At 55.0% G+C, this 23,276-nt stretch overlaps 15 protein-coding genes across 23 annotated transcripts; 10 read left to right on the top strand and 5 right to left on the bottom strand.

The window, feature by feature from the left end:
• On the top strand, positions 1-682 carry KVP17_005300 (uncharacterized protein; the record flags this gene model as incomplete). Its single annotated transcript, XM_068515105.1, has 2 exons — positions 1-90; positions 120-682. Coding segments are annotated over 2 exons (653 nt in total), but the record flags the coding sequence as incomplete, so codon positions are not given.
• Positions 683-898: 216 nt separating this feature from the next.
• KVP17_001648 (uncharacterized protein) lies at positions 899-3,533 on the top strand (the record flags this gene model as incomplete). Of its 2 annotated transcripts, XM_068517252.1 has the most annotated exons (2): positions 899-3,358; positions 3,387-3,533. In XM_068517252.1, the coding sequence occupies 2 exons, from the start codon at positions 899-901 to the stop codon at positions 3,531-3,533; spliced, it is 2,607 nt and encodes an 868-aa protein (XP_068375666.1). The 2 variants fall into 2 exon arrangements, with proteins under 2 accessions (XP_068375666.1, XP_068375665.1); XM_068517251.1 differs by lacking the exon at positions 3,387-3,533 and having other exon boundaries at positions 899-3,373.
• A 46-nt stretch (positions 3,534-3,579) lies between these two features.
• KVP17_001651 (uncharacterized protein) lies at positions 3,580-6,505 on the bottom strand (the record flags this gene model as incomplete). 3 transcript variants are annotated; one of them, XM_068517264.1, is made up of 2 exons in its annotated part: positions 3,580-5,275; positions 5,304-6,505. In XM_068517264.1, the coding sequence occupies 2 exons, from the start codon at positions 6,503-6,505 to the stop codon at positions 3,580-3,582; spliced, it is 2,898 nt and encodes a 965-aa protein (XP_068375675.1). The 3 variants fall into 3 exon arrangements, with proteins under 3 accessions (XP_068375675.1, XP_068375674.1, XP_068375673.1); XM_068517263.1 differs by lacking the exon at positions 5,304-6,505 and having other exon boundaries at positions 3,580-5,265; XM_068517262.1 differs by lacking the exon at positions 3,580-5,275 and having other exon boundaries at positions 5,300-6,505.
• Positions 6,506-7,408: 903 nt separating this feature from the next.
• Positions 7,409-8,922, top strand: KVP17_001649 (uncharacterized protein; the record flags this gene model as incomplete). 3 transcript variants are annotated; one of them, XM_068517255.1, is made up of 3 exons in its annotated part: positions 7,409-8,032; positions 8,061-8,182; positions 8,211-8,922. In XM_068517255.1, the coding sequence occupies 3 exons, from the start codon at positions 7,409-7,411 to the stop codon at positions 8,920-8,922; spliced, it is 1,458 nt and encodes a 485-aa protein (XP_068375669.1). The 3 variants fall into 3 exon arrangements, with proteins under 3 accessions (XP_068375669.1, XP_068375667.1, XP_068375668.1); XM_068517253.1 differs by lacking the exon at positions 8,211-8,922 and having other exon boundaries at positions 8,061-8,186; XM_068517254.1 differs by lacking the exons at positions 7,409-8,032; positions 8,061-8,182 and having other exon boundaries at positions 8,194-8,922.
• A 36-nt stretch (positions 8,923-8,958) lies between these two features.
• Positions 8,959-10,104, top strand: KVP17_001652 (uncharacterized protein; the record flags this gene model as incomplete). The annotated part of the gene is made up of 1 exon (XM_068517265.1): positions 8,959-10,104. One exon carries the CDS (start codon positions 8,959-8,961, stop codon positions 10,102-10,104), a length of 1,146 nt encoding a protein of 381 aa, XP_068375676.1.
• Positions 10,105-10,526: 422 nt separating this feature from the next.
• KVP17_001658 (uncharacterized protein) lies at positions 10,527-11,795 on the top strand (the record flags this gene model as incomplete). The annotated part of the gene is made up of 1 exon (XM_068517272.1): positions 10,527-11,795. One exon carries the CDS (start codon positions 10,527-10,529, stop codon positions 11,793-11,795), a length of 1,269 nt encoding a protein of 422 aa, XP_068375683.1.
• A 27-nt stretch (positions 11,796-11,822) lies between these two features.
• On the top strand, positions 11,823-13,492 carry KVP17_001650 (uncharacterized protein; the record flags this gene model as incomplete). Of its 3 annotated transcripts, XM_068517258.1 has the most annotated exons (3): positions 11,823-12,756; positions 12,784-12,948; positions 12,978-13,492. In XM_068517258.1, 3 exons carry the CDS (start codon positions 11,823-11,825, stop codon positions 13,490-13,492), a joined length of 1,614 nt encoding a protein of 537 aa, XP_068375672.1. The 3 variants fall into 3 exon arrangements, with proteins under 3 accessions (XP_068375672.1, XP_068375671.1, XP_068375670.1); XM_068517257.1 differs by lacking the exons at positions 12,784-12,948; positions 12,978-13,492 and having other exon boundaries at positions 11,823-12,779; XM_068517256.1 differs by lacking the exons at positions 11,823-12,756; positions 12,784-12,948 and having other exon boundaries at positions 13,118-13,492.
• Positions 13,493-13,751: 259 nt separating this feature from the next.
• On the bottom strand, positions 13,752-15,374 carry KVP17_001653 (uncharacterized protein; the record flags this gene model as incomplete). The annotated part of the gene is made up of 1 exon (XM_068517266.1): positions 13,752-15,374. The coding sequence occupies one exon, from the start codon at positions 15,372-15,374 to the stop codon at positions 13,752-13,754; it is 1,623 nt and encodes a 540-aa protein (XP_068375677.1).
• Positions 15,375-15,412: 38 nt separating this feature from the next.
• On the bottom strand, positions 15,413-15,832 carry KVP17_001660 (uncharacterized protein; the record flags this gene model as incomplete). Its single annotated transcript, XM_068517274.1, has 1 exon — positions 15,413-15,832. The coding sequence occupies one exon, from the start codon at positions 15,830-15,832 to the stop codon at positions 15,413-15,415; it is 420 nt and encodes a 139-aa protein (XP_068375685.1).
• Positions 15,833-15,920: 88 nt separating this feature from the next.
• KVP17_001655 (uncharacterized protein) lies at positions 15,921-16,727 on the bottom strand (the record flags this gene model as incomplete). Its single annotated transcript, XM_068517269.1, has 1 exon — positions 15,921-16,727. One exon carries the CDS (start codon positions 16,725-16,727, stop codon positions 15,921-15,923), a length of 807 nt encoding a protein of 268 aa, XP_068375680.1.
• Positions 16,728-16,772: 45 nt separating this feature from the next.
• KVP17_005299 (uncharacterized protein) lies at positions 16,773-17,459 on the top strand (the record flags this gene model as incomplete). The annotated part of the gene is made up of 1 exon (XM_068515104.1): positions 16,773-17,459. One exon carries the CDS (start codon positions 16,773-16,775, stop codon positions 17,457-17,459), a length of 687 nt encoding a protein of 228 aa, XP_068375686.1.
• A 67-nt stretch (positions 17,460-17,526) lies between these two features.
• On the bottom strand, positions 17,527-18,519 carry KVP17_001659 (uncharacterized protein; the record flags this gene model as incomplete). Its single annotated transcript, XM_068517273.1, has 1 exon — positions 17,527-18,519. One exon carries the CDS (start codon positions 18,517-18,519, stop codon positions 17,527-17,529), a length of 993 nt encoding a protein of 330 aa, XP_068375684.1.
• A 43-nt stretch (positions 18,520-18,562) lies between these two features.
• Positions 18,563-20,539, top strand: KVP17_001656 (uncharacterized protein; the record flags this gene model as incomplete). Its single annotated transcript, XM_068517270.1, has 1 exon — positions 18,563-20,539. The coding sequence occupies one exon, from the start codon at positions 18,563-18,565 to the stop codon at positions 20,537-20,539; it is 1,977 nt and encodes a 658-aa protein (XP_068375681.1).
• Positions 20,540-20,559: 20 nt separating this feature from the next.
• KVP17_001657 (uncharacterized protein) lies at positions 20,560-22,152 on the top strand (the record flags this gene model as incomplete). The annotated part of the gene is made up of 1 exon (XM_068517271.1): positions 20,560-22,152. One exon carries the CDS (start codon positions 20,560-20,562, stop codon positions 22,150-22,152), a length of 1,593 nt encoding a protein of 530 aa, XP_068375682.1.
• A 21-nt stretch (positions 22,153-22,173) lies between these two features.
• KVP17_001654 (uncharacterized protein) lies at positions 22,174-23,276 on the top strand (the record flags this gene model as incomplete). 2 transcript variants are annotated; one of them, XM_068517268.1, is made up of 2 exons in its annotated part: positions 22,174-22,758; positions 22,787-23,276. In XM_068517268.1, coding segments are annotated over 2 exons (1,075 nt in total), but the record flags the coding sequence as incomplete, so codon positions are not given. The 2 variants fall into 2 exon arrangements, with proteins under 2 accessions (XP_068375679.1, XP_068375678.1); XM_068517267.1 differs by having other exon boundaries at positions 22,174-22,797.

The following is a 23,276-nucleotide window of genomic DNA, read 5'->3' on the forward strand; positions in this document are numbered from 1 at the left end:
CGTCTGCGTCTCTGGCCCGGCAGTCCTTCTTCTCCAAGATAGGTGTCGAGTTGGGCGAGCACGATTTGACCTTGTCGCAGATATTGAACTGTGAGGCATTCGACCACGTTTTAATTCAGGCCTCCTTCGAGACTCTCGAAAGTCGGGTGATGGGACCCCCAAGCCCACGCCTTTGGCGTTGCACGTCCCATTTGATCCCCGAATCCACTTCGTGCTGCAGAGCAAGTATCGGGTCATATCGTCTGATACGCTTATCCGTCCGGAAACCCTTGACGAGCGGCTGCAGGCTGCCGCTGAGGAGTTCGTTAATGATCCGTTCAACGTGTCGTTGCGGGTTACTGAGCTGGGCGCTTCCGTGCTCGGGACTGACCCTGACCGTGACGCGCTGGATCGGTCTCCGGACTCTGCGAGATCGCGCCATGATTATCATTGTGACTTGACGGTCCCAAAATGGTTTTCCGTCTTCGAGGTCGATTTCGGTCGGGACTGGATGCAAATTCTGAAGACCATATCTCCTTGGTTTAAAGGCGAGAAGCAGCAGGTTGCCAACCGCATGTTGGAGCTCGGCCGGACGATAACCGTTGATCTCCGGCAGCACCAATTGGAATGGTCTTTACTCTGTGCTGGAGTCGGAAAGCACTCAAAATACCCATTCACAGAGGAGAGCCGTTCAGATGCCTGACGACTTTTTTAATGGAAGAGCTACCAATTGGCTGTGTTTTCTGATCGTTATGTATCCTCTGCTTCAACGAGGCTGAACCTCGCCAGAAAAATACATGTCCATAAGCTAGCGTATAGGCGCTTGATGAAGCTTTGAGCTTAAACTCGCATAGGCGCTTGAAGCTTTGAGCTTAAACTCGCATAGGCGCTTGAAGCTTTGAGCTTAAACTCGATTTCCATGTGGTGGCTGCTTTTACCCTTCGTTGCGCTGTCTATCACGGTCAGCGAGATCGGTCGTCGGGACATTCTGCTGAGGACTCTACCAGAGGTGTCTAGGTTGACACTGGCATCCGGCACAGCTGTCGTAGGAACCGCCAAAGGACGCGTGGCTCGTCTGGATACCAACGGTGCTGCGCTGTGGCGAAGCCCCGCAGACCCGGAGATGTCTGTGGACACTCTGGCGTTTTCGGAGCCTTTCGTTGCGGCGGTCCTGACCTCAGAATATCATTACCGTATAGAAACGTACGATGAGCGAGGCCTTACTGTCTGGTCCTCAGGAAAGAAGCCCTTGGAGAATGGGAAACCGATCGTCGTCGCGGTAGAGACCGGCGAATTCCTACTCGTGACCCAGAAGGCTGACCGGTCTGTGGTGCGTCTACTTCGCCCAGCTGCGGGACTCCTGGACCGCGTACCGGCCTTTTCCTCCTTCGACGCGGCACGCATTCGCGCCCTGCAAGTGCGAGGTAGTTCTGTTGTCGCCGTTACGTCAGAAGGCGTTCTGCGTGGCAAGCTCGCGGAACCTTCGCCTGCACTCACTCCTTTCGCGTTGGACTACGAGTCCATCGAGAATGTGAGCTTCGTAGACGGCGGTGTGGTGCTGCGCTACCCCACTCGGTTGTCATTTGAACTGACTGATTGCTCCGGCGTGATCGAATCCCATTCCGCCGCCATTGAAGTGACCTCGTTACGACCTGACACATTGGTTCTACTTGAGACCACCCTGTCCCTTACATCGATTTCCCTAGCTCACTGTCGCTCGACTGGTGTGTCTGTGTCAGAGCCTCTCAGCCTGGAAGGGCGGGCCTGGCTACTATCGCCGACGACAGTTCTGGTACAGCCGTTGGACAACCCAATTGAAATTGTCTCACTCGATGCTCTCAATAACGATGTATGGTCTTTGAGTCATCTACGATCCAATAAGACGCTTCGTGAATGGCCGATACACCTAGGACCAGTTACGCTCGCTACTGGCGAAGGAGATAGGTTTTTGTGCGCAACAGCTGATGGGACCACTATCCTTGCTGATGTTGGGGAGCACATCACGCCAGCATGGTCTCGTTTCGAGTACTTAACGCGCAGCGAGGTGGTGGAGCCTTTCAGCCCTGTGGTGGGTTCCACAGTGACTTCTCTTCTGACTGATTTCTCCCCGCTGGAAGGACGGTTTGTGGAGCCAGTGATGGCGGGCAAACCTCAGCCGCTCGCTTTGGATTCCGCGGACTACTGGTGCGAGGCCTCTCTTACTGGACACGTCTTCTGCCTTTCAGCTTCTCAGGGGGTTCTCTGGAGCCATTGGGAGGCAGCACCTTTCATTGTGGCTTCGGCGACGTTGGCAGCTGTGGACGCAGGCCTTCTGGTACAGTATCGGGGAGTGGACGGAACCGCTGCTTTCCGCCGCTACAGTCCCCTTGGACAGCTCGAGCAGACTGCGACGGGACTGCTGCTCCTCTGGGAAAACGACGTCTACACAGTGACCAGTGACCAGAACTTCGCTGCCACAGTACAAGGCGCTCCCGTTAGCGAGGAGGGATTGTTCTTCGTCCTGTCTACTGGTCCCACCAGCCTGTCCGGCTACCGTGTGCTCACCCTTGACACGCCCACTAGCGCTTCGTGGCACTGGGATCTGCCTGCTGCGTACCACCAGGCTACCCCGCTGCGTACAGGCAACGACACGGCGCCGCGCCGCCGAGTCGTTAAACTCTCAGGTCAAGTCACTGAGAAAGTGCCTACCAACCTGATCCAGTTCGTACTCGCCACGCGAATCTCTGATGGACGACAGGTCCAGGACCTATTCGCCATCAACCGGCTGACTGGAGGTGTGCTTTTGTCTTTGGAGCTGCCGGAAGTGATGGAAGAGGACCTGCAAGTCCTAGCTGACGATGGCGCGTTGTACCTCACATCGTGGAACAGGCGGAAGCATCTTACTGACGTTTTCACCCTAGAACTCCACCTCGATCGAGATACGACATCGATAGTGTCTCTGTTAGCCAAGTCTGTCATACAGCAAGAAGACACCACATCAAAGATATACAGTGGGTTCAATCTCAGCCAGCTGACATCGTCGAACCGAACCTATGTGATCGACGCACACGTCACCGCTCTGGGGGCGAGCCACACCAGGGGTGGAGCTGCAACCCCCCACGCGCTGCTAGGCACTCCGACTGGCCTTAACGCGACGCCCTTGCGGCTGCTGTCGGCTCGCAGACCAGTGACTGAAATCACAGATGTGAAGGCCATGAAGAAGCTCCAGAAGCAAGACCTGGAGGAGTCTCTGCCAGCCTATGCACCCAGGGCTCCGATAGCCACCTCGCTGACGTACCATCACTCGTTCGCCGTGAAGCACGTGAAGAGCTTTGCGTGTGGGGACGGCGCATCCACTTCCTGTGTGGTAGCTCTGGGAGCGGACACCAAGTTTTTTTTGGTGAGTTCCCTATGAGTCGCTAATTCAGGCCACAGAGGTATCGGGGAGATTCGACGCCCTCCACGACTCCTTCAACGCCACCTACGTTCTCGTAGCGCTCGCCTTCATCACACTGGCAGTGGTGCAGGCTTCCTCGACTGCGAGTCGAGCTGTGCAGAAGAAAAAGTGGCTCTAATCACGTGTCACAGAACAGGCCACAGAAAAATCAGTGTTCGCAAGCCTCAGTACTTTAGCCAGGGATTGGCTCGAATCACCAGAGGGTCTCGGTCGCCGTAGTCTATGAGCAACTCCTCGCCTGGGTAAATGTTGCGATTGGCCACGAAGTACAAGACAGGCGTCGTCCTCCCGTCAGCGAATGCCTTTGGGGACGCGGAGCTGAGCTGGAGATTGCAGTGCACACGACCGTGGTTCACCAGACGGCCAGGGCCGTACTCCAGAAGCTCGTCGGTAGAGTCTATACAGCACATTTTGCTGGTCAGTGGGTTCCCAAAGTAGAACATGTAACAGCCCAGTTGAAGCTTCTCATAGTGCTTCTCCATCTCTGCGGCCTGGTGTGGACTCTCAATGAACTCCCCCTTGTACTGACAAACGAATGATCCTCGTTCAATGTAGTCATATGCGATCACAGCGCGCCCCTTGCGATTCTCGATCAAAATAATAGGTCCCGTCAGATCCTGGCTCATCAAGTGAACAGCAAGATCTTTTCTGTTGTCCTTCGACAGCGCCGCGATACTGGTAGTCAGTCGTCCGCAGGGGTCTACGAACTCTTCCGGCACGAAACGACGCATTCGCTTACTCCGACGACTCCGCCCACCGCTGTCGCTCTCCCCTGGAGATGGCGGATCGGTGACTCGGTCCCGATCCGCTATGGACCCCACCGTGTTCCATGCGATACGGTAGGGCCCTGGGAAGGGCATCGGTGAGTGGTAGGGCGAGTGCTTCTCTCGGTCTTTCCTCTCTTTTTCAGACAGTAAGCAGGGCCTAAGACCTCTCTCCAGTGGCAGAGGCTCCATCAACGAATTCTCTTGAGGGGGCTCTAGTTCTCGCCTGCATCTGAGCTGCCACTCCGCGATAGCTTCGTCAACCTGCGTCTCCAGATCGTAGGCCAGTTCGCTGCTTAAATTGCAGGACAGCTCCGACAAGCGGAGGCGGAGCATGCTCAACAGCCAAGGCTCCTTGATGGACGCGTACGGAGCGTTGTCCAGTTCCATGTCGATCAGAAGATGAATGTATCCCCTGAGGCGCTGTGCAGCATGATCGCTCACTGGCTCTGCTAAATTCACTATAGGACGGGTCATCGACTCCCAACTGGCGCAGAAGAGGTCCTCCTGCATCTGGCGGTAGACCCGCTGGCGTCGCTGACCCAGTCGTCGGTGCATATCTTGCAACTCCTCTGGCGTGGTAAACTGCTGATGTATCAGACGGTCTGACATCGGAGCCAACGGCTTCTTCATAGGCTTCTCCCGTTGACGATGCAAACCTAAGAGTTTGGGCCTCAGCGAACTTATGACACTCTTCGTGAACTTGGACCAACTCGCATAGAACGCCTCCTGAGCCATCTGCCATCCCCTCCGTCTGTTCCGAGTAGAATTATCACATCCCAGTAATTCCGAAATCCACTCATCAGGGTCAGCCTCGCCACAATGGAGTATTACAGTCCACAAGTAGCTCGGCGCCGCTTCAGCCAGACGTCGGGTCGTTAGTGGCACGGGCAGGTGAGGGGCCCCACGCGCCTCGTCCGCCTCCCGGTTCAACGACTTATAGGGGCAGCGCTTCACCTTCGTGCAAATCGACTGTAGTGCGGCGAAGTCCTTCTGCAATGACGCGCTGCTGTCGATCGCGGAGTCCCACAGGTGCTTCATGACTGCCTCCGTCTCGGTGTTCAAACTGGGGGGTTGTCGGATCATATTAAATCCTCTGCATGCGTAGCGCCGTTGACCCTCACCTCAAAAGCGCCTCCTCGTCATAGTAATGAATCTTGTCAGGCGAGCTCCACATATCAGCGAGGGTCTTGGTCTTGAGGTGCACAGAGACGTGGTCCATATGATGGAGGTGCCCTGTGTCGAAGCCTCTACCAGCCTTCCACACCAGTTGGGGCTTTCTTGAGGCGTGACACCTTGTCCGTTCTGGCGGAGCGAAGCTGATCCGTAGGGCGCGAGGTGTCAGCGCAGTTTCCAAGCGATCCGACACCTGCCCTTCCCTAAACCGTAGGTTCCGGGGCCGCCACTCCTCGATACCGAAGAACAGCATTCGGTAGATTTGGGCTTCGGTAACCAGCTGACCAGGAACGCCGTCAGAGGAAATGGTGTCATTCCGCAGAGAATTGCTCTCCACGGCCCAATGCCGAGACCAATTCTTAGCCTGCTCGGTGATAAGTGCCAGTTGCTGCAACGTCTTGGCGTCCTCGGTCACCGGTCGGAGGGACGGTTCCAACAGAGTGTCAATTGGGGGAGGGGTTGACCGACGAAGCCTCTTGTCAGGCGGTTGTAATTTCTCGTTTGACCGACTCCGCGATCTGCGCCGCTGTCTATCTACCTCATTTTCAGCAGACTCAAGGCATGTGTCAGGCGGCTCAGGCGGCTCTCGAGCCTTTACAGGCTTCTTGGCCGCATTAGACTCTTGGGTCTTTTGAGACTTCTGCATATGAGCCTTATCAGACTGTTGGGCAGTATCAGGCTTCTGAAGCTGTTGGGGCGCTTCAGCCTTCTGAAGCTGTTGGGGCGCTTCAGCTTTCTGGAGCTGTTGGGCCGTTTCAACCTTCGGAGGCTGTTGGGCCTCCTCCGTCATCTCAACCAATTGTACAGGCTCTTCTGCCTTGACGGGCATCTGGTTCTCTTCCGATCCCTCCTGCAATAACGCTGCTTGTGAGCGTTGCAGCTCCTCCTGCCGCTCCCTCGCGAAGGCCTCCACCTGGAGGTACCACTCGTCCCTGCGTGTTGCAGGAACTTCGCCTGCAATGTCAGAGATCCTTGCCAAAAAGGCCACCTTCACTTCGGAAGACGGCAATCCACCCTGATGAACGGGGCACACCTCCTCAGGCAGACACTCCTTCTTCATGGCCAAGACGTCCGTGCGCGGTTCTCGACATGACGTGAACGTCACCGGCGCCAGAGGCATGAGATCAGGCGGACCTGTCGACCCGACCATTAAGCGGATCTCAAATAACTATTTAGCTTCGGAATTCGTGTGTGTCGTTTTGAGAAGGCTGCATGCAATACTTGGGATTTCTATGTTTACGGGATACGGAATCGTACAGCTTCTCTGTTGGACGAGACACAAGTGTCCTGTTCGTTCAACAACAGTGGCCGAACGATACAGCATGTATGAGAAAACCTTTGCGGTATTTCCGTGACGTTAAATCATGGGCGCCCCGCAGACATACAGGACTGTCTCGAACTTCCTCCATAGCAATACTACAATTAAACCGACACGCCTTGACGTGGCCTCGCTCAAGACCATCTTTTGTGGACCTGCCCTCCTGTTCGGGTCCATTTTCGATGGCCAGAGAGACACTCTCTGAAACCAGCGGTGTGGAAATCGATCAGGGCTCGCTGGCCTCTTCGCAGTCAGGAAGCTTTCGAAATGTTTGAGAATCAGTCGAGGACCTTCTTCTCTGGTTCTTCCAAGCATAAGCTTTGCCGTCTCTGGCGAGACGCCTGGTTCAGATCAGAACATCGTAAAGCACCTCGTAAGGGCTGACACGATCTCCGACGAGGAAAGCGAAGGACTGCTAGCGGTCCTTCACATTAACCCCGCACTTTATCCGGACGCTACCATTGGAGATCTGGCTTCGTGGCCTCTCACCCTCTCACACCTTGAAGATAGACAATACACCCACTTCTCACATCTATTGTAAGCTTAAAGGCGAGACTATATTGTCGAAGTGTTTTTTGTGCGTGCTATCTATCCCAAATTCTCTGCTAATTCGGGCTCGCACCTTGGTGGTAGCGACTGTGGGAACTGCACCTCGTTTCTGGGACAGTGTAAATTTCTCAGGACGCAACATAGCCAGAAAAATACAACAATCTTGACGCGAGTCCGGTTTCCCGGATGGCCATCATGGAATCCTGCCCCTTCCTCGAGGAGGCCAACGCGCTGACAGGTCACCTACCCCCTTCGGATAGAGAGGAGGTGCGATATGTATGTGCCGCCGTACTGTCGCTCTACCACGACCAGATCATGCCGCTCTTTCGCCGAGTGCGTCGCCGATGCGCCGAGCTTGCGGTGGGACTCAAGGATCTGGGGCCCGAAGGCGATGGTGTGTTCTTCTCCGATCTAATCACTCGCTTCCCGTCTGTGTTCGTCGGCGAGGACCCACAGTCCCTGTGTCCCAAGACTGGCATTTTCCTTATCGAACGCCCCGTGTGGTTTCACGGGTGGGTGTGTGTTCACGTAGCACGAAGTTCGTTTCCAATGGTGGTGTGGGTCGAGTTGCACGCCTACATTGTCGACGTGATTCGGCGGCGCGCGCGCGACGCACATCGAATGAAGGGCGGGCGCTATGGAATGTCGTGGTGCTTGCGTAACCTGGCTCCGTCATGTGTCTCCCTCTTTTCTCTTGGGAAACTATGTCACCTGATTCAGTTCGGAATTCAGCTCGGTATGCTCAAGTTTAAGCACGACTTCCTGTTGCCGGTTGCCACCTGCCCGGTGGGCACCGAACACGACAGTTCCGTGAGCGAGTTTGTACCTTTTAACGCAGATCTCACGGCCTGGAGTCATTGCTACTTTGCCAGAGCTGCACTTCTACCTGCAAGGCGTCCTCAAAAAGCAGGCAGATGGCGCAATGTACCTTTCACAACTCAAGTGCGCCTTGATGTTCTCGTGAGGCTCCTATGGATAATGCATTCAGGTACAAAAAAGAGATCTCGCCTACCGTTTTTGGGTTCTCCAAACTATCTGACCTTATACTGGTAGCCTGCCATAATGTCTGCCGATTGTACCGTTATGGGAGCCGCCAAGTCAAACTGGTACTCAATGGCTACGAACCGGCATCTGAGGACAACTGCGAACGCGTTGTCCCGCATCCAGAAAGACCGAGTGGAATGTTTCCCAGTTCCACCCAGGAGACCGAACTTGACCTCTGCAAAGATGTCACCGATTTCGCTGCTGACCCCATGAAGTTTCTGTCGGACCTCGCGCTCCGACATTCAAATCTCACGTACGCTTTCTTGGAGAGGAAAGACGAATTCCTCAAGCAACGCCTGGCTTGCCACAGCAAGAACGAACGAAGGACTCTAGCATCAATGCTGTCCGAACAAGACTCAGCTCAACGGCGACGAAAAGAACTTGTAGCCGGTTGGAAGCTGCTTGAGTACGATCCGCAGATTTCGTCCGAGATCATGCATCTCTGCTACAAGACACTCCAACAGGATTCCACACAGCCGTGGAGCAACCGTATCACGGCGTCATTTGTAGCGATGGATGGATTGTTTAATGAAGCTCCTGAAGGCAGCGAAGTGACTCGCTTGCTGGATGTATGCCTCGCGGAATCAGCTCACGCTGCCTCTGAAAGCACCCAGTGTATGTTCAATCGTGTTTTTCGAGTGCTCGTGTCCGCCTGACGACTTTTTTCACTACCTGTTCAACAAATTATAAAAATGGATGTGACAAACTTTGCTGGGATCTTCGCTTCGCTGGTCTACATTTTCAATTTCGTTACGAGGGCAGGCTCTCAGAGCCAGACGGAGCTTCAGGCGCAGCTGTGTCATTACAACCAAATGAACTCTACTGCTATTCCGTGCCGTTGGGTAGGCGGCGATCTACGCCGACCCATAAGCATTCCACAGGAGGTCATGTCTATTGGGATCTGCTTGATGGGAGGTCCAACGTGCGGTCGGGGCGGCGGAGGCGAGGCGATGAGGGAATGGGAGTGTGACCAGCCCAAACAACTCGTCCAGGGTGAGCCAGTTTACGTTCCTTGTGCTCCAGGCGTAACCAACCACTTGTTGCTCGCGTTAGTCGCCGCACAGGCTGCTTCACTTGAACACGACCTGGGAGCGTTCTTTCGAACGACGTGCGGATCCGATTGGGAGGGAGTCTCCATGAGGGACAGCATTCTAATCTGGAGTCCCACGCGTAAGATCGCCGTGCTGGGCATCGAGGGTAGTAAGGGCATAGGTGACTGGAGTTTGAATCTCCAGGTGGAGAAGATTCCGACTCGACTAACCCAAAGCACCCAACCTGTACATGTCCACTCTGGGTTCTTCCAGAACTACAGTCTTCTTTCGGAGGGACTGTACAACGAGGTTAAGAAGATCCCTTTGGATTACAAGGTGCTAGTATGTGGTCATAGTCTGGGCGCTGCGTTAGCCCAATGGGCCGCCGTGGATCTGATCGGCAGGGGTATCTTAAGCACGGACTTGATGCCGTCGAATGCCCCAGAACTGCTGGGAGTGATCGCCTTCTCGCCTCCGCGTCTCAGCGATGACACGTTTCAGCTCCTCTACCACGGTAGCGTCGGCTGCGACCGAACATGGATGCTGGGGCCGGCAGCCGACGTGACGCCGAGTCTGCCTCGAGTATGGATGGGCTACCGCCACACCTGCCCATATATGACTGTGCGGGCAGCCGAACGCCAAATGCCCTCCGCCCATCAAATAAGCTCGGTGAGGAATGACCTGGTGGAGGTTCTGGGCTCTGGAGGGGACTTCTGGCCACATTTCAAAGAAGGCTGCCCTAAGCAGAAGGGGAGTGTCAAGGAGTCAAGGAACGTCTCCAGATTCGATCCGTCTCGTTTGTCATGATTTGTGGGGTTTTTTTTAGCATAAATTCCTATTTATGTGCATTATCATCCGTAGGGGTGCCTTTGGCTGAGACTAACCCTTGAACCTGATCGCGGTAATTCGTGCGTAGGAAACGGATGTTGACTCCTCAAGTACTTTCTGCAACGACTGTTCACATAGTCGTTGGACTCGCCCTCTCCTTGACATGTCTAGGTGTACTCGCTCTCTTTGTATTCGGACGTCACAAGGTGCCATTCCGTCGCCCTTCTGAAACATTTCTAACTGGTCGAAATACGCAACCCTGGTGGGTAATTGGATTCTCTTGGTTTGCCGGCCTAATGGGTACATGGGTGCTCACAGGGCCAGTAGAGACGGGGTACACAGATGGATGGTGGGCCGTGCTTGGGTATGCAATCTGCTGCGCGCTCCCTTGGATCTTCTTCATGTGGATGGGTCCTAAAGTTATCGAAGCCGTCAACTGGCAAGGCTACACGATTCTTCACTACCTCGGCAAGCGCTACGGGCGCGGCCTCGAAGCTCTGATGACTCTTGTCACTGTGATGCAGACCTGGCTTGGTCAGATCGCTGATATGACCGCTATCACCTACTGTGTTACCTCTCTGTCGGTGCGTTACCCTTCAGTGTTGGCTACCGTCTCCACAGGATTGGTTACTGTGGCGTATACGGTGATTGGCGGTTTCCGAATATCCGTGGTGACGGACCAGGTGCAGGGCGCGATCATCGTCCTACTCGTGTGCACCGTTGTGGCAGCTCTCTTCATCACCGTGGTGCCGGAACTTCCCGCCGAGGACTGGTCCGCCGCAAACACATGGGAACCTGAAGGGCTCATGACCGGCACGGTTCTTATAGTTTCGGTGTTCTTCGTTACCTTCACGGACCTGTCCTTTTGGCAAAAGGGATTCGCCGCGAACTCGGTTAAGGACATCCAGTGGGGAATGATCTTCGGCATAGTCCTGACGCTGCCAGTTATCATTCTCTTCGGTTCGACGGGATTCATTCTTCGAGCGGCAGAAGCGGCAGGTCTGGTAGACGTTGATTACGCGAGCAACGGTTTTTTTCAGCTGGTGGCGTTCCTCCCTGAATGGCTGAGTGTCAGTGTAGTGTTCCTCACCATTTGCCTGGCCTGTTCCAGTCTGGACTCTCGCGTAAACTCCCTCTCGAACGTCCTCGGCCCAGCACTGGAGTACTACGACTGGGACCTCAACTGGTCTCGTGTCTTCGGTCTTGTCGTCAACATACTAGCTGCGATTGCAGCAGTATATCAGCCTCCCTCGATCATGACGATGCTGTTCCTCGGTAATATCGTTGGACAAATCACTGGACCAGTCATCTTTCTTGGGCTGTGGCCTAAGGCCACTCAAGCTGGTGGCGTCGTCGGCATATTCGCTGGGTTCCTCTCTGTGTTTATCATGGGCTGGGCCTCGATCGGAACGTTCGTAGGCGGCTTCCAGTGGTTCCTGTTTCCTTGGGGCTGGGGCAACTGGCAGTGTCTTTTTTCGTTCCTCCTCGGACCGGCTGTGACAGTTATCGTGGCTGCAGTTGTCTCGTTGGCACAACATCAATTCGATCCTACACTGCAAGAGAAGATTGATTCCAAGATTGCCGCCATGGCAGGCGCTGAAAAATCATACGAAGCTTCGAGTGTAACAGAGGATAATACAGCTACCGAAGAGACATCTTCTGATGTGTAGTTGAAAAACGTAGTTTAAAATTATCAAATGTTCGCACAATACGTTGCTGAGTCATTGGAGGATGAACCGGTTTTTCCCTTCGCCATCAGAACTCCCCAGGTTAATCTGCTAGCTTTGAATTTGAGGGACACCTACGTGGAGGGTCTCAACGATCTTCTCCTCTCGTTCAGCGACCGTACAGGTTTACAGGTTGCACTGGTGGCGCTTCGCAGTGACACCACAACTCCTACATTCGGCCCGCTTACGGAGAGTGAGGACTTGCACTTTTTGGATATGATCCGACCCATGCCTGCGGGTTATAACAACGCCGTGGTGGCGGGATCCGACTGCACCATCTGTCCGTTGCTGGAGGCCTCCGTATCGGGCTATCGCACGCTCCTCGACGAGGAGCGGCTGGACGCTATACCTCCAGAGCTCGTTGTGGCCGCTGGCAGCGCCATTTTCCTTCTAGATGTTGACGTGTCCATCTATGTGCTGTCGCCCGGACTCTACTTCTGCGCTGCTCGGTCAGAGGACCTTCCGCCCCGAGTTATGCAGCTGCAGCCCGATACACGCTTCCATGAGAGAGTCGCGGACGTGATGGATGATTTCTATTTTTTGCCGGACCCTGAGAACATTATTGGTGAGTGTCAAAGTCTTTACTACCCGCTGAATTGCAAGACGCTGGTGAGCTTGTTGAACGAAGAAACCAACGTTCCCGACTTCCGTTCCTGTGACGGGCCTCAAGTCCTAGCGCTCTGTGACTGGAAGTGCTCCGTTCAACTGGAGATAGGGAACTCTCTCCCTTGTCCTCCCGAGACGAGCAATTGTCTGTTGGGAGTAAAGATTGGTTCGCTGAAGGATTGTAGTCTTCCAGTTTGGGCCCTAGAGCTCGATTTTCTCCAGAGTCTTGCTGCGGAGAACGAGGGGCAGTCCTACGAGTTCGTGACGGACTTGGGGCCCTATGTGTGGACTTCGGAGGGTGGGTCTGGGGCTGATCCATGAGCAGATGTGGACACCGCCATGGACGCCTTCCTTTCCGATGAGAAGCAGAAGAACTTGAATCGCATTCAGTGTGCGCCGGAGAAATGTACCGGAGCCGCTCACGCCGTCGGCGTTGCCGAGCTGCTGAGGCGCGAACTGGACCAACGAGAAGTGCGTGCCTCCACTTTCCGTGAGGTCTGCCGGGTAGCTCCCATGCAGTGGAGCGCCTGTGGTTACAGATTTCTCGCAGGTCGCGTGTATCGGAAGCCGTGCAGGTCGTTCGCGCTCTGTTGAAGGAGCTGCATCGAGACATTGAAAACAGCTCAGCCAATCTGTGGAGCCCAGACACAGAGGAGGACATGCAGCTCGGCGCACTCCTCCGGCATCGTGATAGACTGGTCCACCACAGACGACTCGTGGACGTGGGATTGTCGGAGTTGCAGGAGGCTCCGATGGAGTGGTCTAGGGGGCTGAAGCGCGCCTTGACCGACGACGTGTATTGTATCGAGCTTGCCCTGGACCTCGGAATCAAAACCTTAACGTCTCTCCATTTGAACTACCTGTCTGAAGTGGACACGGCCTCGCGCGTGGCGATAGAGGACTGCCTAGCAGAGCTCGATCCTCTTGAGAAGCTCAGCCGCCTGCACGTCATGGCGAACCTGTTTTACCTTTTGCACCCTTACCGACTGGGCTGGGCCCTTCTACGAGACGTAGTGCGTAAGTGCCTAAGGTGAGAGGCGGGCTGCCGCGTCACGCAGTCTGCTCCAGACCGACGGCGTAAATGCCGTTAGGTCGACTCTTTTTGTCTGCGGACTAAACGCGGAGTCCCAAAAGGCTCTGCTGACTCGCTTAGCGCGACCGCAGATGGCTTCTGTGCTGGTCAGTAGCCACGGCCGCCCCCAGCACGCCTGCATTTGGAAGCAGTGCGAATCCGGCGAGGTCAAAGTCGCGGATGGGGTCTATCGACAGTCGAAGCTGACGTTCTTCACGTGATCAAATATGGGACACTGACTTTTGCCGATGGTACTCCTCCATCTCTTCATGCGACACAGGTACTCTGTAGCCTGTGAGCAGGCGTACGTAGCGCTTTTCCTTCTTCAGCATCCACTCGCGCACACCTGTACGCTGTAGCAATTTTTGAAGGGGGTTGTCTGATGCGGCACTCGGCTCCCAGAATGAAGGCTTCTCGTAATCAACTGGCCTCTCAGCAGGCACCCAGTCCGCATCATCCTCTGACTGCTCCTGGGAGGTGTTGGTGAAGCCGGCAACGATCAAGTGCTCCTCCACTTTTTTTTTGGTTCTCGGAGTTAAAGGCGCCTCCTTTTTGCCAGCATGGAGCTCCAAGGCCCTTCGCGCAACGTCCTCGAAGTACTCGTTGACCTTGTCGACCTGGGTCTGACTTCTGAGTAGCGAGAGCTTCTGAGACAGCGACAGCTCCTCCACGACAATTGATTCCGTCTGCGCATAGCTGATCGAGGAATCGCAGACCTCGGTGTCTGCCGTCTCGGATAAGTGGTCCTCCAGCTCTGACATGTGATACTCTCTGGCAGTGAGGAAGGAGGACGTAGCCTCGCTGGCCGCGATTAGTTGTCTTGCGCTGAAATCGGCCCGTCTTTCGGAGAGTGCGGCATCCACGAGCGCCTGATGAGGGTCACTCTGACTGACAGACTGCTGCAGTGTGTCCGCTCGACGAGCGAGCGTCTCAGTCACTTTGAGCAACGCTCTTTGGAGATCTACAACCGAGGCCTCAAGGCATTCCACTCGGGTAAGCGTGTCTCCAGTCAGGTTAGTCTCGACTCCAAGCGTCGCTTCATTCTTTGCCACCTGCATTCGCAGGTGGCAAATATCTGTGTCGCAGAGCTTCACTTGCTGCGTAAGCCGTCTGTCCAACTCCTGAAGCAGGCGATTTGCCGTTGTATCAACTTCCTTTGGCGAGTTGTTCGAATTGGATTCCATCGCGACGTCTTCAACGTCGTTGTCTTCCGGTGGCGAGAAGAGCGCTTGCCATAGATCCACCCCCCTGTCCGAAGGGGACTGCGGCAGGTCGCCGCTAGAGCCGTTCGTCGAGGCTCTGGCGCCGTGCTTCGGCCAGTCGATGACACCAATATGTTTTACGTCCTCAAGGGATTCCCCACCATATCCAACGCCCAGCGCGCGCAGACTCAGCTCGACACGTCTGGATGACAGATCCATCCAGTCAGCGTCCCTTCGGAAGGGGTTAGCGCTGGCCACCCGTATGTCCTGCCCCTTTGGAAAGGGCACGCTGCCGCCATCCACCACGCGAACGTCCTCCGTGGGCTGCCGTTGGTAGCTGTTGGCTTGCTCCGAGCTGATGGGAGTGAGAATGACCGACTTCCTATGGTAGCTGGGTTCGTTGTCATCGATGGGGACAGCGCTGTCCGACCCGTAGGAATCCTCGCTGGACCGCCTATCTCCGGACGGGGTTGGTGCCACAGCTCGACGGTTTACCACCTCCTCCGTTCCCTGGCGGAGGTACTTCACAACGTCGTTCACCTTATGCAGGTTTCGAGTCCGCTTCTGTTGGTCGTCAGAAGAATCGAGGTCTGCTACAGGCTGAGGGTAGTCTTCCGTATCTACAGCGTCGGAGATATCCATGCTATTCGATAGTGCTATTTTCGGGGTTTCATTCACATCTAAGCCTTGTCGGCCATCAAATTGCCGGACCCAGCCAGGTATGCACCAGACATCGGTCCTCCTTGCAAGGTGCCCACGATGCTGCCGAGAGAAGCCAGGTTGCCCAGAATGCCGGGGCTTTCGAGCTGGGACTGGGCATCATCTGACTTCTTGTGTCCTCGTAGGCGGTTTGTGTCCTCCTCGTCAGAGTCGTCGGAGTCTTCGGAGTCTTCGGAGTTTTCGGAGTCTTCGGAGTCTTCGGAGTCCCTTTGTCGCTGCAGATCAGAGGCATCTTCTTGATCGTCGGCCAGCTCTAGCACTGCCGCGGGCTCCACCTCACTCAGCTCCGCGGGGTTATCATGTCTATCAGTCAAATCTTCTTCCTTTTCTTGCGGCAGGGCGCGCGCTAACGCTGCTAGAAAGAGTACCCAGGTCCGCATTGGTGCAACGAATATATTATGATCACATGAAAGCACAGCTGTTCTATATTGGGCAAGACGCTTCTGACTTCTTGTATTGTAGCCTTGGTCATCCTTGGGACTTGCCATCGTCCTTGGACGTCTTATCCTTGGACGTCTTATCCTTGGACTTGTCATCCTTGGACTTGTCATCCTTGGACTTGTCATCCTTGGACTTGTCATCGTCCTTGGACGTCTTATCCTTGGACTTGTCATCGTCCTTGGACGTCTTATCCTTGGACTTGTCATCGTCCTTGGACGTCTTATCCTTGGACTTGTCATCGTCCTTGTCATCGTCCTTGTCGTCGTCCTCGTCATCGTCATCGTCCTTGTCGTCGTCCTTGTCCTCCTTGTCATCGTTCTTGTCATCGTCCTCGTCCTTGTCATCGTCGTCGTTATCGTCCTTGGCGTCCTTTTTATCGTCCTTGGCGTCCTTTTTATCGTCCTTGGCGTCCTTTTTATTGACCTTGGGGTCCTTTTTATCGACCTTGGGGTCCTTTTTATCGACCTTGGGGTCCTTTTTATCGACCTTGGCATTCTTAGCGTCCTTCTGGACAGGGTTGGCGTCCTTCTGGACAGGCTTGGCGTCCTTCTGGACAGGCTTGGCGTCTGTATGCTTGTGGACGGGCTCCACTACAGCAGGCGAACCGTTGACAGACGTTTTTTTACCAGTGAGGTGCTTATGCTGGTCTGTCTCCCTCTTCTTGGCGACCTCCTTGGGGTCGACTGGTACTCGTTCGGAGCTGGCCTTCGGGGTTACCTTGTCGATGACGGCCTTGATTCCATTGCCAATGGAGCCCACCAAAGCCCCTGCAGGACTACTGAGCCCAAGAGCCACTGCCACATCTGCGGCTACAAACAGAGTGAGAAACCGCATAGGGGGAAGTGCACCATTCGCCACATCCTTCTCATTATTAAGGAAATGTTCTTCTGGACTGTGTATGTGCTGCTGGCCTTTACGGCAAGGGGAAGCATCTGGGGTCCAGGTCTAACAGGCATCGTGATCGTGGTCACTGCCCTGCACCTGTGGAACTTTAGTCTCGATATCCCATGTTTGGTTCGAAGCCTGTTACTCTTGTTTCATTGGGGGGAGTTTGTTCTGGTAACATCCAGTTTCGACGGCTTTCTGTTCAACAACACAGTGCTGCTTCCCATATTCATGGTGATGGCCGTCGTCGAATCACACTACACCCCAGTACGCCCGTGTTTCGCCGGCTTCTCTCTGGCGCTAAGTGGTCTCTTTCTTCGGTGGGTGGCAATTGCCACAGCTGGCCGGTCTTTCTCCCACGACTCTGAGAAACTGCCTCCCCAACTCGTGACTACTGGGGTTTACGCCACTGTACGACACCCCTCATACTTGGGCTGGTTCATGTTCACTTTGGGAGTGCACTTGCTCTTGCCGGCACCGGGAGTCGGCGTGATCGCCGTACTGGTGACCTTGGCATTCTTCTCGCAAAGAGTGGAGCATGAGGAGCGGCTGCTGGACATTACGTTCGGAGAGCGTCATCGCTGCTATAAAAAAAGAGTGGTAAGCGGCCTGCCCCTGATGCACTGGCCCTTACTGCGCTTTCGGCCGAACTCTGAACAGGGGAGTGTTGAGGAATCGTGAGACGTCATCAAGGTCTCTGGCGACGCGACGTGAGGAGTACAGGATGTTGTACCCCAGAGCCTGAGTTTTACGAAGTCCAGTCTCTCACGAGAAATAAGAACCGTTGACCGATTCCGACCCAAGCCGAAGTTCCGAGGAAGTACACAGGAACTAATCCAACGTCAAATGGCGCTCGATGCTGGTGGGAGATGTTACCCAAGGTGAAACGGTATCCGAACGCACCATTGAGTACCATGACGAGGGTGGCCCGCAACCAGAATGGTGCAGAGCGGAACCCAAACCAAAGAACACCGACTAGCACAGTGTGTGCAATAACAAGGCCGATGTCGCGTAGGGCCCGTCGAAGGTGAGCTGTAGGCAGCTCCTGGAATCCCTTAAAAACGCTGCCGAACAGCACAAACAGCAGAAGTCCAATGATTACAGTTACAATAGGCGTGTTCAGGAGAAGGCCGGGGACGAGCTCAGCAGTGAAAACCCACGGGCAGATGGCTTTGATTACCCAGAGACCAATTACCACGGCTTGACCTTCCGTAACACCCAGTTCTCCGGTACATGTCGGGAACGTCTTAAATTGCTGCTCCCACCAGTTGAACACGCCCAACTGTAGGTTCATTACCGTAAAAATGGCCAGTGAGAACCAGTCACAGTCGCCCCGACCGGCCACTGCCACTCCTACGAACGCGAAAACCTGCGTGCTGTAAGCGTCGCAACCGTGGTCCAGAAGCTGCCCCAGAGGTGTGCCCAGCTTCAGCCTGCGCGCTTGCAGCCCGTCGAGTGCGTCGGCAGTCTGGTAGGCGAGCAGCAACGCCGCTACCAGCAGGCACGCTGCCGGGTGAACGTCCTCAGTTGCCGTCGGGCACAGACAGGCACACACACCGAATGCCGCCAGACTAAACCCGAAACCAGACAAAGTCAGCGCATTGGGACTGATGAAATCTGGAAGACACAAAGACAGCGGCCGCCACCAGTAGGAAAGTAAGATGCGGTCCAGAGTGGTGTAAGTGCCGGCGACGTACTTGTGGTCTCTCAACGCCTCCAATGCATGTTGCGAAAGCGCCATTTACTTTATTCTTCGTTTCGTTGGTTTAAAGTAGAATTGAGATATGTTCACAGGTCAGTACGCCAAGGTAGAGACTCCAGGCAGACCGGGAGAGACGGCTACATTCGCCTCTGTTTGGGAAAGCCACGCGGTAACCAGCGAGAGCACTACTATAGACCGATCAAAGTCCATTTGGAACGCGTTCGAGAAGGTTGTCCAACGCCAACCGAACCGTCCGTACCTCGGGAGCCGTGTGGAGCCGAGTGGCGAACTAGGCGATGCGTTTGTGTGGACAACGTACCGTCAAGTTTACGAGCAAGCCATCGTTTTGGGGTCGTTTCTGCGACGGGTTTGCGACATGCAATCATTCCCCATGGAGGAGTACCCACATGCGCGCGAGACACGTGTGTGTGGGTTGTACATGCGGAACTGTCCGGAGTGGATAGTGACTGCGCACGCTTGCAATGCGTTCGATATAGCGGTTGTGCCCATCTACGACTCCCTTAACGCGGCGTCGATTCAGCACATTGTGCACCAGACAAATATGACCACCATTGTCACCACCAGCGAGAATCTACCGAATCTCAGAGGCCTCTCCCAACTGAAGCACGTCATACTGGCAGGTACATATCATGGGACTGCTCCTGCCGGGGTCGAGGTCATTCGCTTCTCCGAGGTGCTTGAGAAGAGCGATTCCGCCTTGCTTCCCTCTCCTGCCGTCGACGCTGGCCAGCCGTGCACCTTTTGCTACACTAGCGGCACCACAAATATGCCGAAAGGGGTCATTCTTACACATAGGAACCTAATGGCCTCTGCCCTCGGTTGCCTCGAAGGGCCCTTTAGTGCCAATGCCAGTCCGCATAATGGCTTTACCCCGGACGACGTCCACTTCTCGTTTCTGCCGCTCGCACATGTTTTTGAACGCCTCGTATGCGAGGCCATGACCATAATGGGAGCTCAGATCGGGTTCTTCTCGGGATCGATCCCGGCACTGGTGGACGACGCGAAACTGTTGCAGCCCACGCTTTTTTCCACCGTCCCCAGAGTGCTATGCGGTATCGACGCCAAGATTTTGGACGGAGTGCTGGCCAAGAACTCCGTCGTCCAGGCCGTCTTCAACATGGCGCTGCAGTCCAAGGTCAACCGCCTTCGAGCGTCACGCGTCAGCTTCAAGCACTTCTTCTGGGACAACATTGTCTTCGGGTCAATCAAGGGCCTGCTTGGAGACCGACTGCGACTGCTAATTTCCGGCGGATCTCCGTTGCCGCCTGCCACACACGAACGGGTTGAGGCGCTGTTTGGTGTCCCGATCATAGAAGGCTTCGGCATGAGCGAAACCTTCGGACCTGCAATGGTGTCGCACTGTCTTGACGGGGTGCATGGGCACATTGGGGGGCCTGCCATTGGCGTGCAGTTCAAGCTTGTCAGCGTGCCTGATATGGAGTACCACGAAACCGACGATCCTCCTCGTGGAGAGCTGTGTTTGAGAGGCGATTCCGTGTCTCCAGGGTACTTTTGTTTGAGCACGGAGAAGACCATGGACGCAGATGGCTGGTTGCACACTGGAGACATTGCGGAATTAGGACCAGGCAATTCCGTTCGGATCATCGACCGAAAGAAAAATATTTTTAAGCTGTCACAAGGGGAGTACGTTTCGCCCGAGAAGTTGGAGACCGTTTATTCCAAGGCACACATTATCGACCAGATATTTGTTTATGGCCAGCCCAGCAAGAATTATCCGGTGGCTGTAGCGGTCCCCAACGCCACCTCTGCTGAAGCGTGGTCGCACTCCGCTAACGGCGTGGTTGGTGCAGATCTGAAAAGTATCTGCGTCGATCCTGCTTTCACTCGTTTCGTGCTGAAGCAGATGGAGCTACTTCACCAGAAGTCTGACTTGAAGGGGTATGAGAGGATTCGAAACGTACACATGACCACGCAGGCCTTCTCCCTTGAGGATAACCTGGTGACCCCAACGATGAAGTTGGTGAGGCACCGAATCGCCCGACGGTATGCTGACGAGATCAACGCCTTGTATGGTTAACGTTGAAAAAACTGTGAAATATGCCTGATTGGCTGCACGAGGTCCCAGCAGAGGTCGCTGAGCGGGCCAACGCTCTGCAGGACCAGGTTCTGGACCAGCTACGGACTATCATTGACCCGGACTTGTTGAAGGATATCGTATCCTTGGGATTTATCAAAGAGCTGAAGATTGATTATTCTAAGGGGTCAGTTGCATTCGATTTAGAACTGACCACACCTGCGTGTCCTGTGAAGGACGTTTTTCGGGAGCAAGCCGAGCTGCTTCTGTTGCAGTTGGAGTGGGTGAACACCGTCGACGTGCACCTCACAGCTCGCTCAGCCCAAGCCGAGTCGGGCTACGCAGGCGCCGAGAACGCCCCGAAGAATCTCGCTGGCGTCTCGGCGATCGTCGCCATTTCATCTGGAAAGGGAGGTGTGGGAAAATCATCCGTGACCGTGAATATCGGGTACACGTTGGCCCGGCTGGGAGCCCGAGTGGGAATCGTGGACTGCGACGTGTTCGGTCCGTCCCTCCCAAAGCTGATCCCAATAGAGAATCCCGCAGTCTACTACTACAACCACCAGTCCTCCGCGGCTAACGGCCTCGACGACAACGAACGGTCTGTGAAGCTGCGAAAACAACAGGAGATGCAGCAAGGTGAGGGGGGAATGCTGCCTGTCACCCACAACGGAGTGAAGCTGATGAGTTATGGCTACCTACGACCCGGCGACAAGCAGTATGCTGCTATCAGAGGTCCGATGGCCTCTGCTCTAGTTTACCAAATGCTCACCCAAACCGTATGGGGCGACCTCGATTTTCTTTTGCTGGACCTTCCCCCAGGAACCGGTGACATTCACTTGACCGTCGCACAATCCATTAAACTTACAGGCCACATTGTCGTCTCGGAACCCCACCCCCTCAGTATAGTCGATGTTCGGAAGGGGCTTCATATGTTTCACGAAGTCCACATCAACCCACTAGCACTAATCATCAACAAGGCGTTCATGACCTGCCCATCCTGCTTGACGTCGTTTGACCACTGGTCTGAGGAGCAGACTACTAGGGAGCAGGAGCTCCAACTGCAGTCCTTGGTGGAGCAGTTCGGAATTAAGTTTGTGGAGAGGCTTCCTTTTTCGCCTGCGTTCGCCCGCCTCCGAAAAGACACTCATGCGGGACCCCAGTTCCCCTTCGTTAATTTCTGTCCGGACGATCATCCCGTGTACCTGAAACTCTCGCATCTTTGTGAGAACCTTATCCGTGAGATCTCCATACTGCGGTTCGCTGGTGACCGGGCACCTGATCTGCGACAGCTTTCCGATGGACTCCTTCGAATCACACTGAAGTCGGATGACATTGACAACATTCTGCTGGTACCAAGCCGAGAAGTAAGACTTGCGTGTCGATGTGCCCAATGTGTGGACGAGTTCACTCACGAGAAAAAGATCCAAGAACGGCTCCTTCCTAAGAGTATCTGCGTCGTTGGCATGCAGCAGGCAGGGAACTACGCCATGACGCTGACGTGGAGTGACGGACACGTCTCTTTGATGGCGTTCGACTACCTCGAGAAAGTGGCACGGAAGTACGTGGCCCAGAAGGGCAATGGCCAAACCTGCGGCGTGGAGGCTGATTGGTAAATATTCGTTGGAAAAACTCTAATGCCTCGGAAAAACACGGACAATTGTCCGTCAGCAGACGTGTTAGCTGACGCACTGCGCGTCCTGGAGCTTAGCGATGAACCTGTTGCCGTGGTCTGTCGTGACGAGGAGAGAAACCGGGTTAGAACGTACGTGGAGAGCTGCCTGGGCGCGCCCCCCTACAACGGGGTGTTGTACGTCAGTGGCCTACCGGGCACAGGCAAAACTCTAACGATCCGGAAGACTCTCACTTCATTACAGGCTGACCGTAAGCTGCGCTGCCGCACTATATATCTGAACTGCCTACGGCTCACTGCCCCGGGGGCTCTGTACTGGGAGATCTATCGACGAGTGTTCGACGACGGCAGCTCGTCACGGTCGCGAGCCAAAGTTCTCAACGCACTGGATGCGCATTTTCTTAGCGGAGAGTCAGACGTGTCGACGGTCCTGGTTATCGATGAGGCTGACTCGCTTCTTGGCACTCAGACCAGAACCTCCAGCATGAACAATCAAGAAATCCTGTACCGACTTTTTTCGTGGAGTGCGATGGAGACCAGTCGCCTGGTAGTCATTGCTATTGCCAATATCATGGACCTTCCCGCACGTGTGAGTTCCCGCAGCGTGACAGACTCAGCTCGCCCCTAGAGTGCATTCGCGACTGGCGTTTGGCAATCTGCATTTCGATCCTTACCTGCCGGAGTCGTTGGTGGCGATTTGCTGTGCACAGTTGCAGAGCGTAACAGCGCCCGAGAGGCTCTTCCACCCACGGACAATCCCCTTCGTCGCCGCAAGGGTCTATGGCGTCGGCGGAGATCTGCGGCGCCTTTTCAGCGTGCTTAAGGCCTGCCTTCAGGCAGCGCCCAGCCCCTTTCGGCCCGTAACGCCAGAACAGGCTGCTGCGCACACCAAAGACCTGTGCAGTCCACTAGGCGCCGGCCTCCGTGGCTTGCCCCCTGCACAAGCAGCCTTTCTCGGGAGCCTCGTGTTGGAAACGCAGTCGGAGAACAAGAAGTGCCGGCAGGTGACTCTCGACCGCGTCATGGTTCGACTGGCCGCGCACCTGCAGGTTAACGACCGGCCTGACCTCGACTTTCTGCAGGTCATTGGCGTGCTGAATTTCCTGA

This window comes from the organism of the source record quoted next (genome assembly GCF_019968985.1).
Source record: "MAG: Porospora cf. gigantea B chromosome Unknown PgB_NODE_300_length_23276_cov_124.443, whole genome shotgun sequence".
In the NCBI taxonomy this organism is placed as follows: Eukaryota; Apicomplexa; class Conoidasida; order Eugregarinorida; family Porosporidae; genus Porospora; species Porospora cf. gigantea B.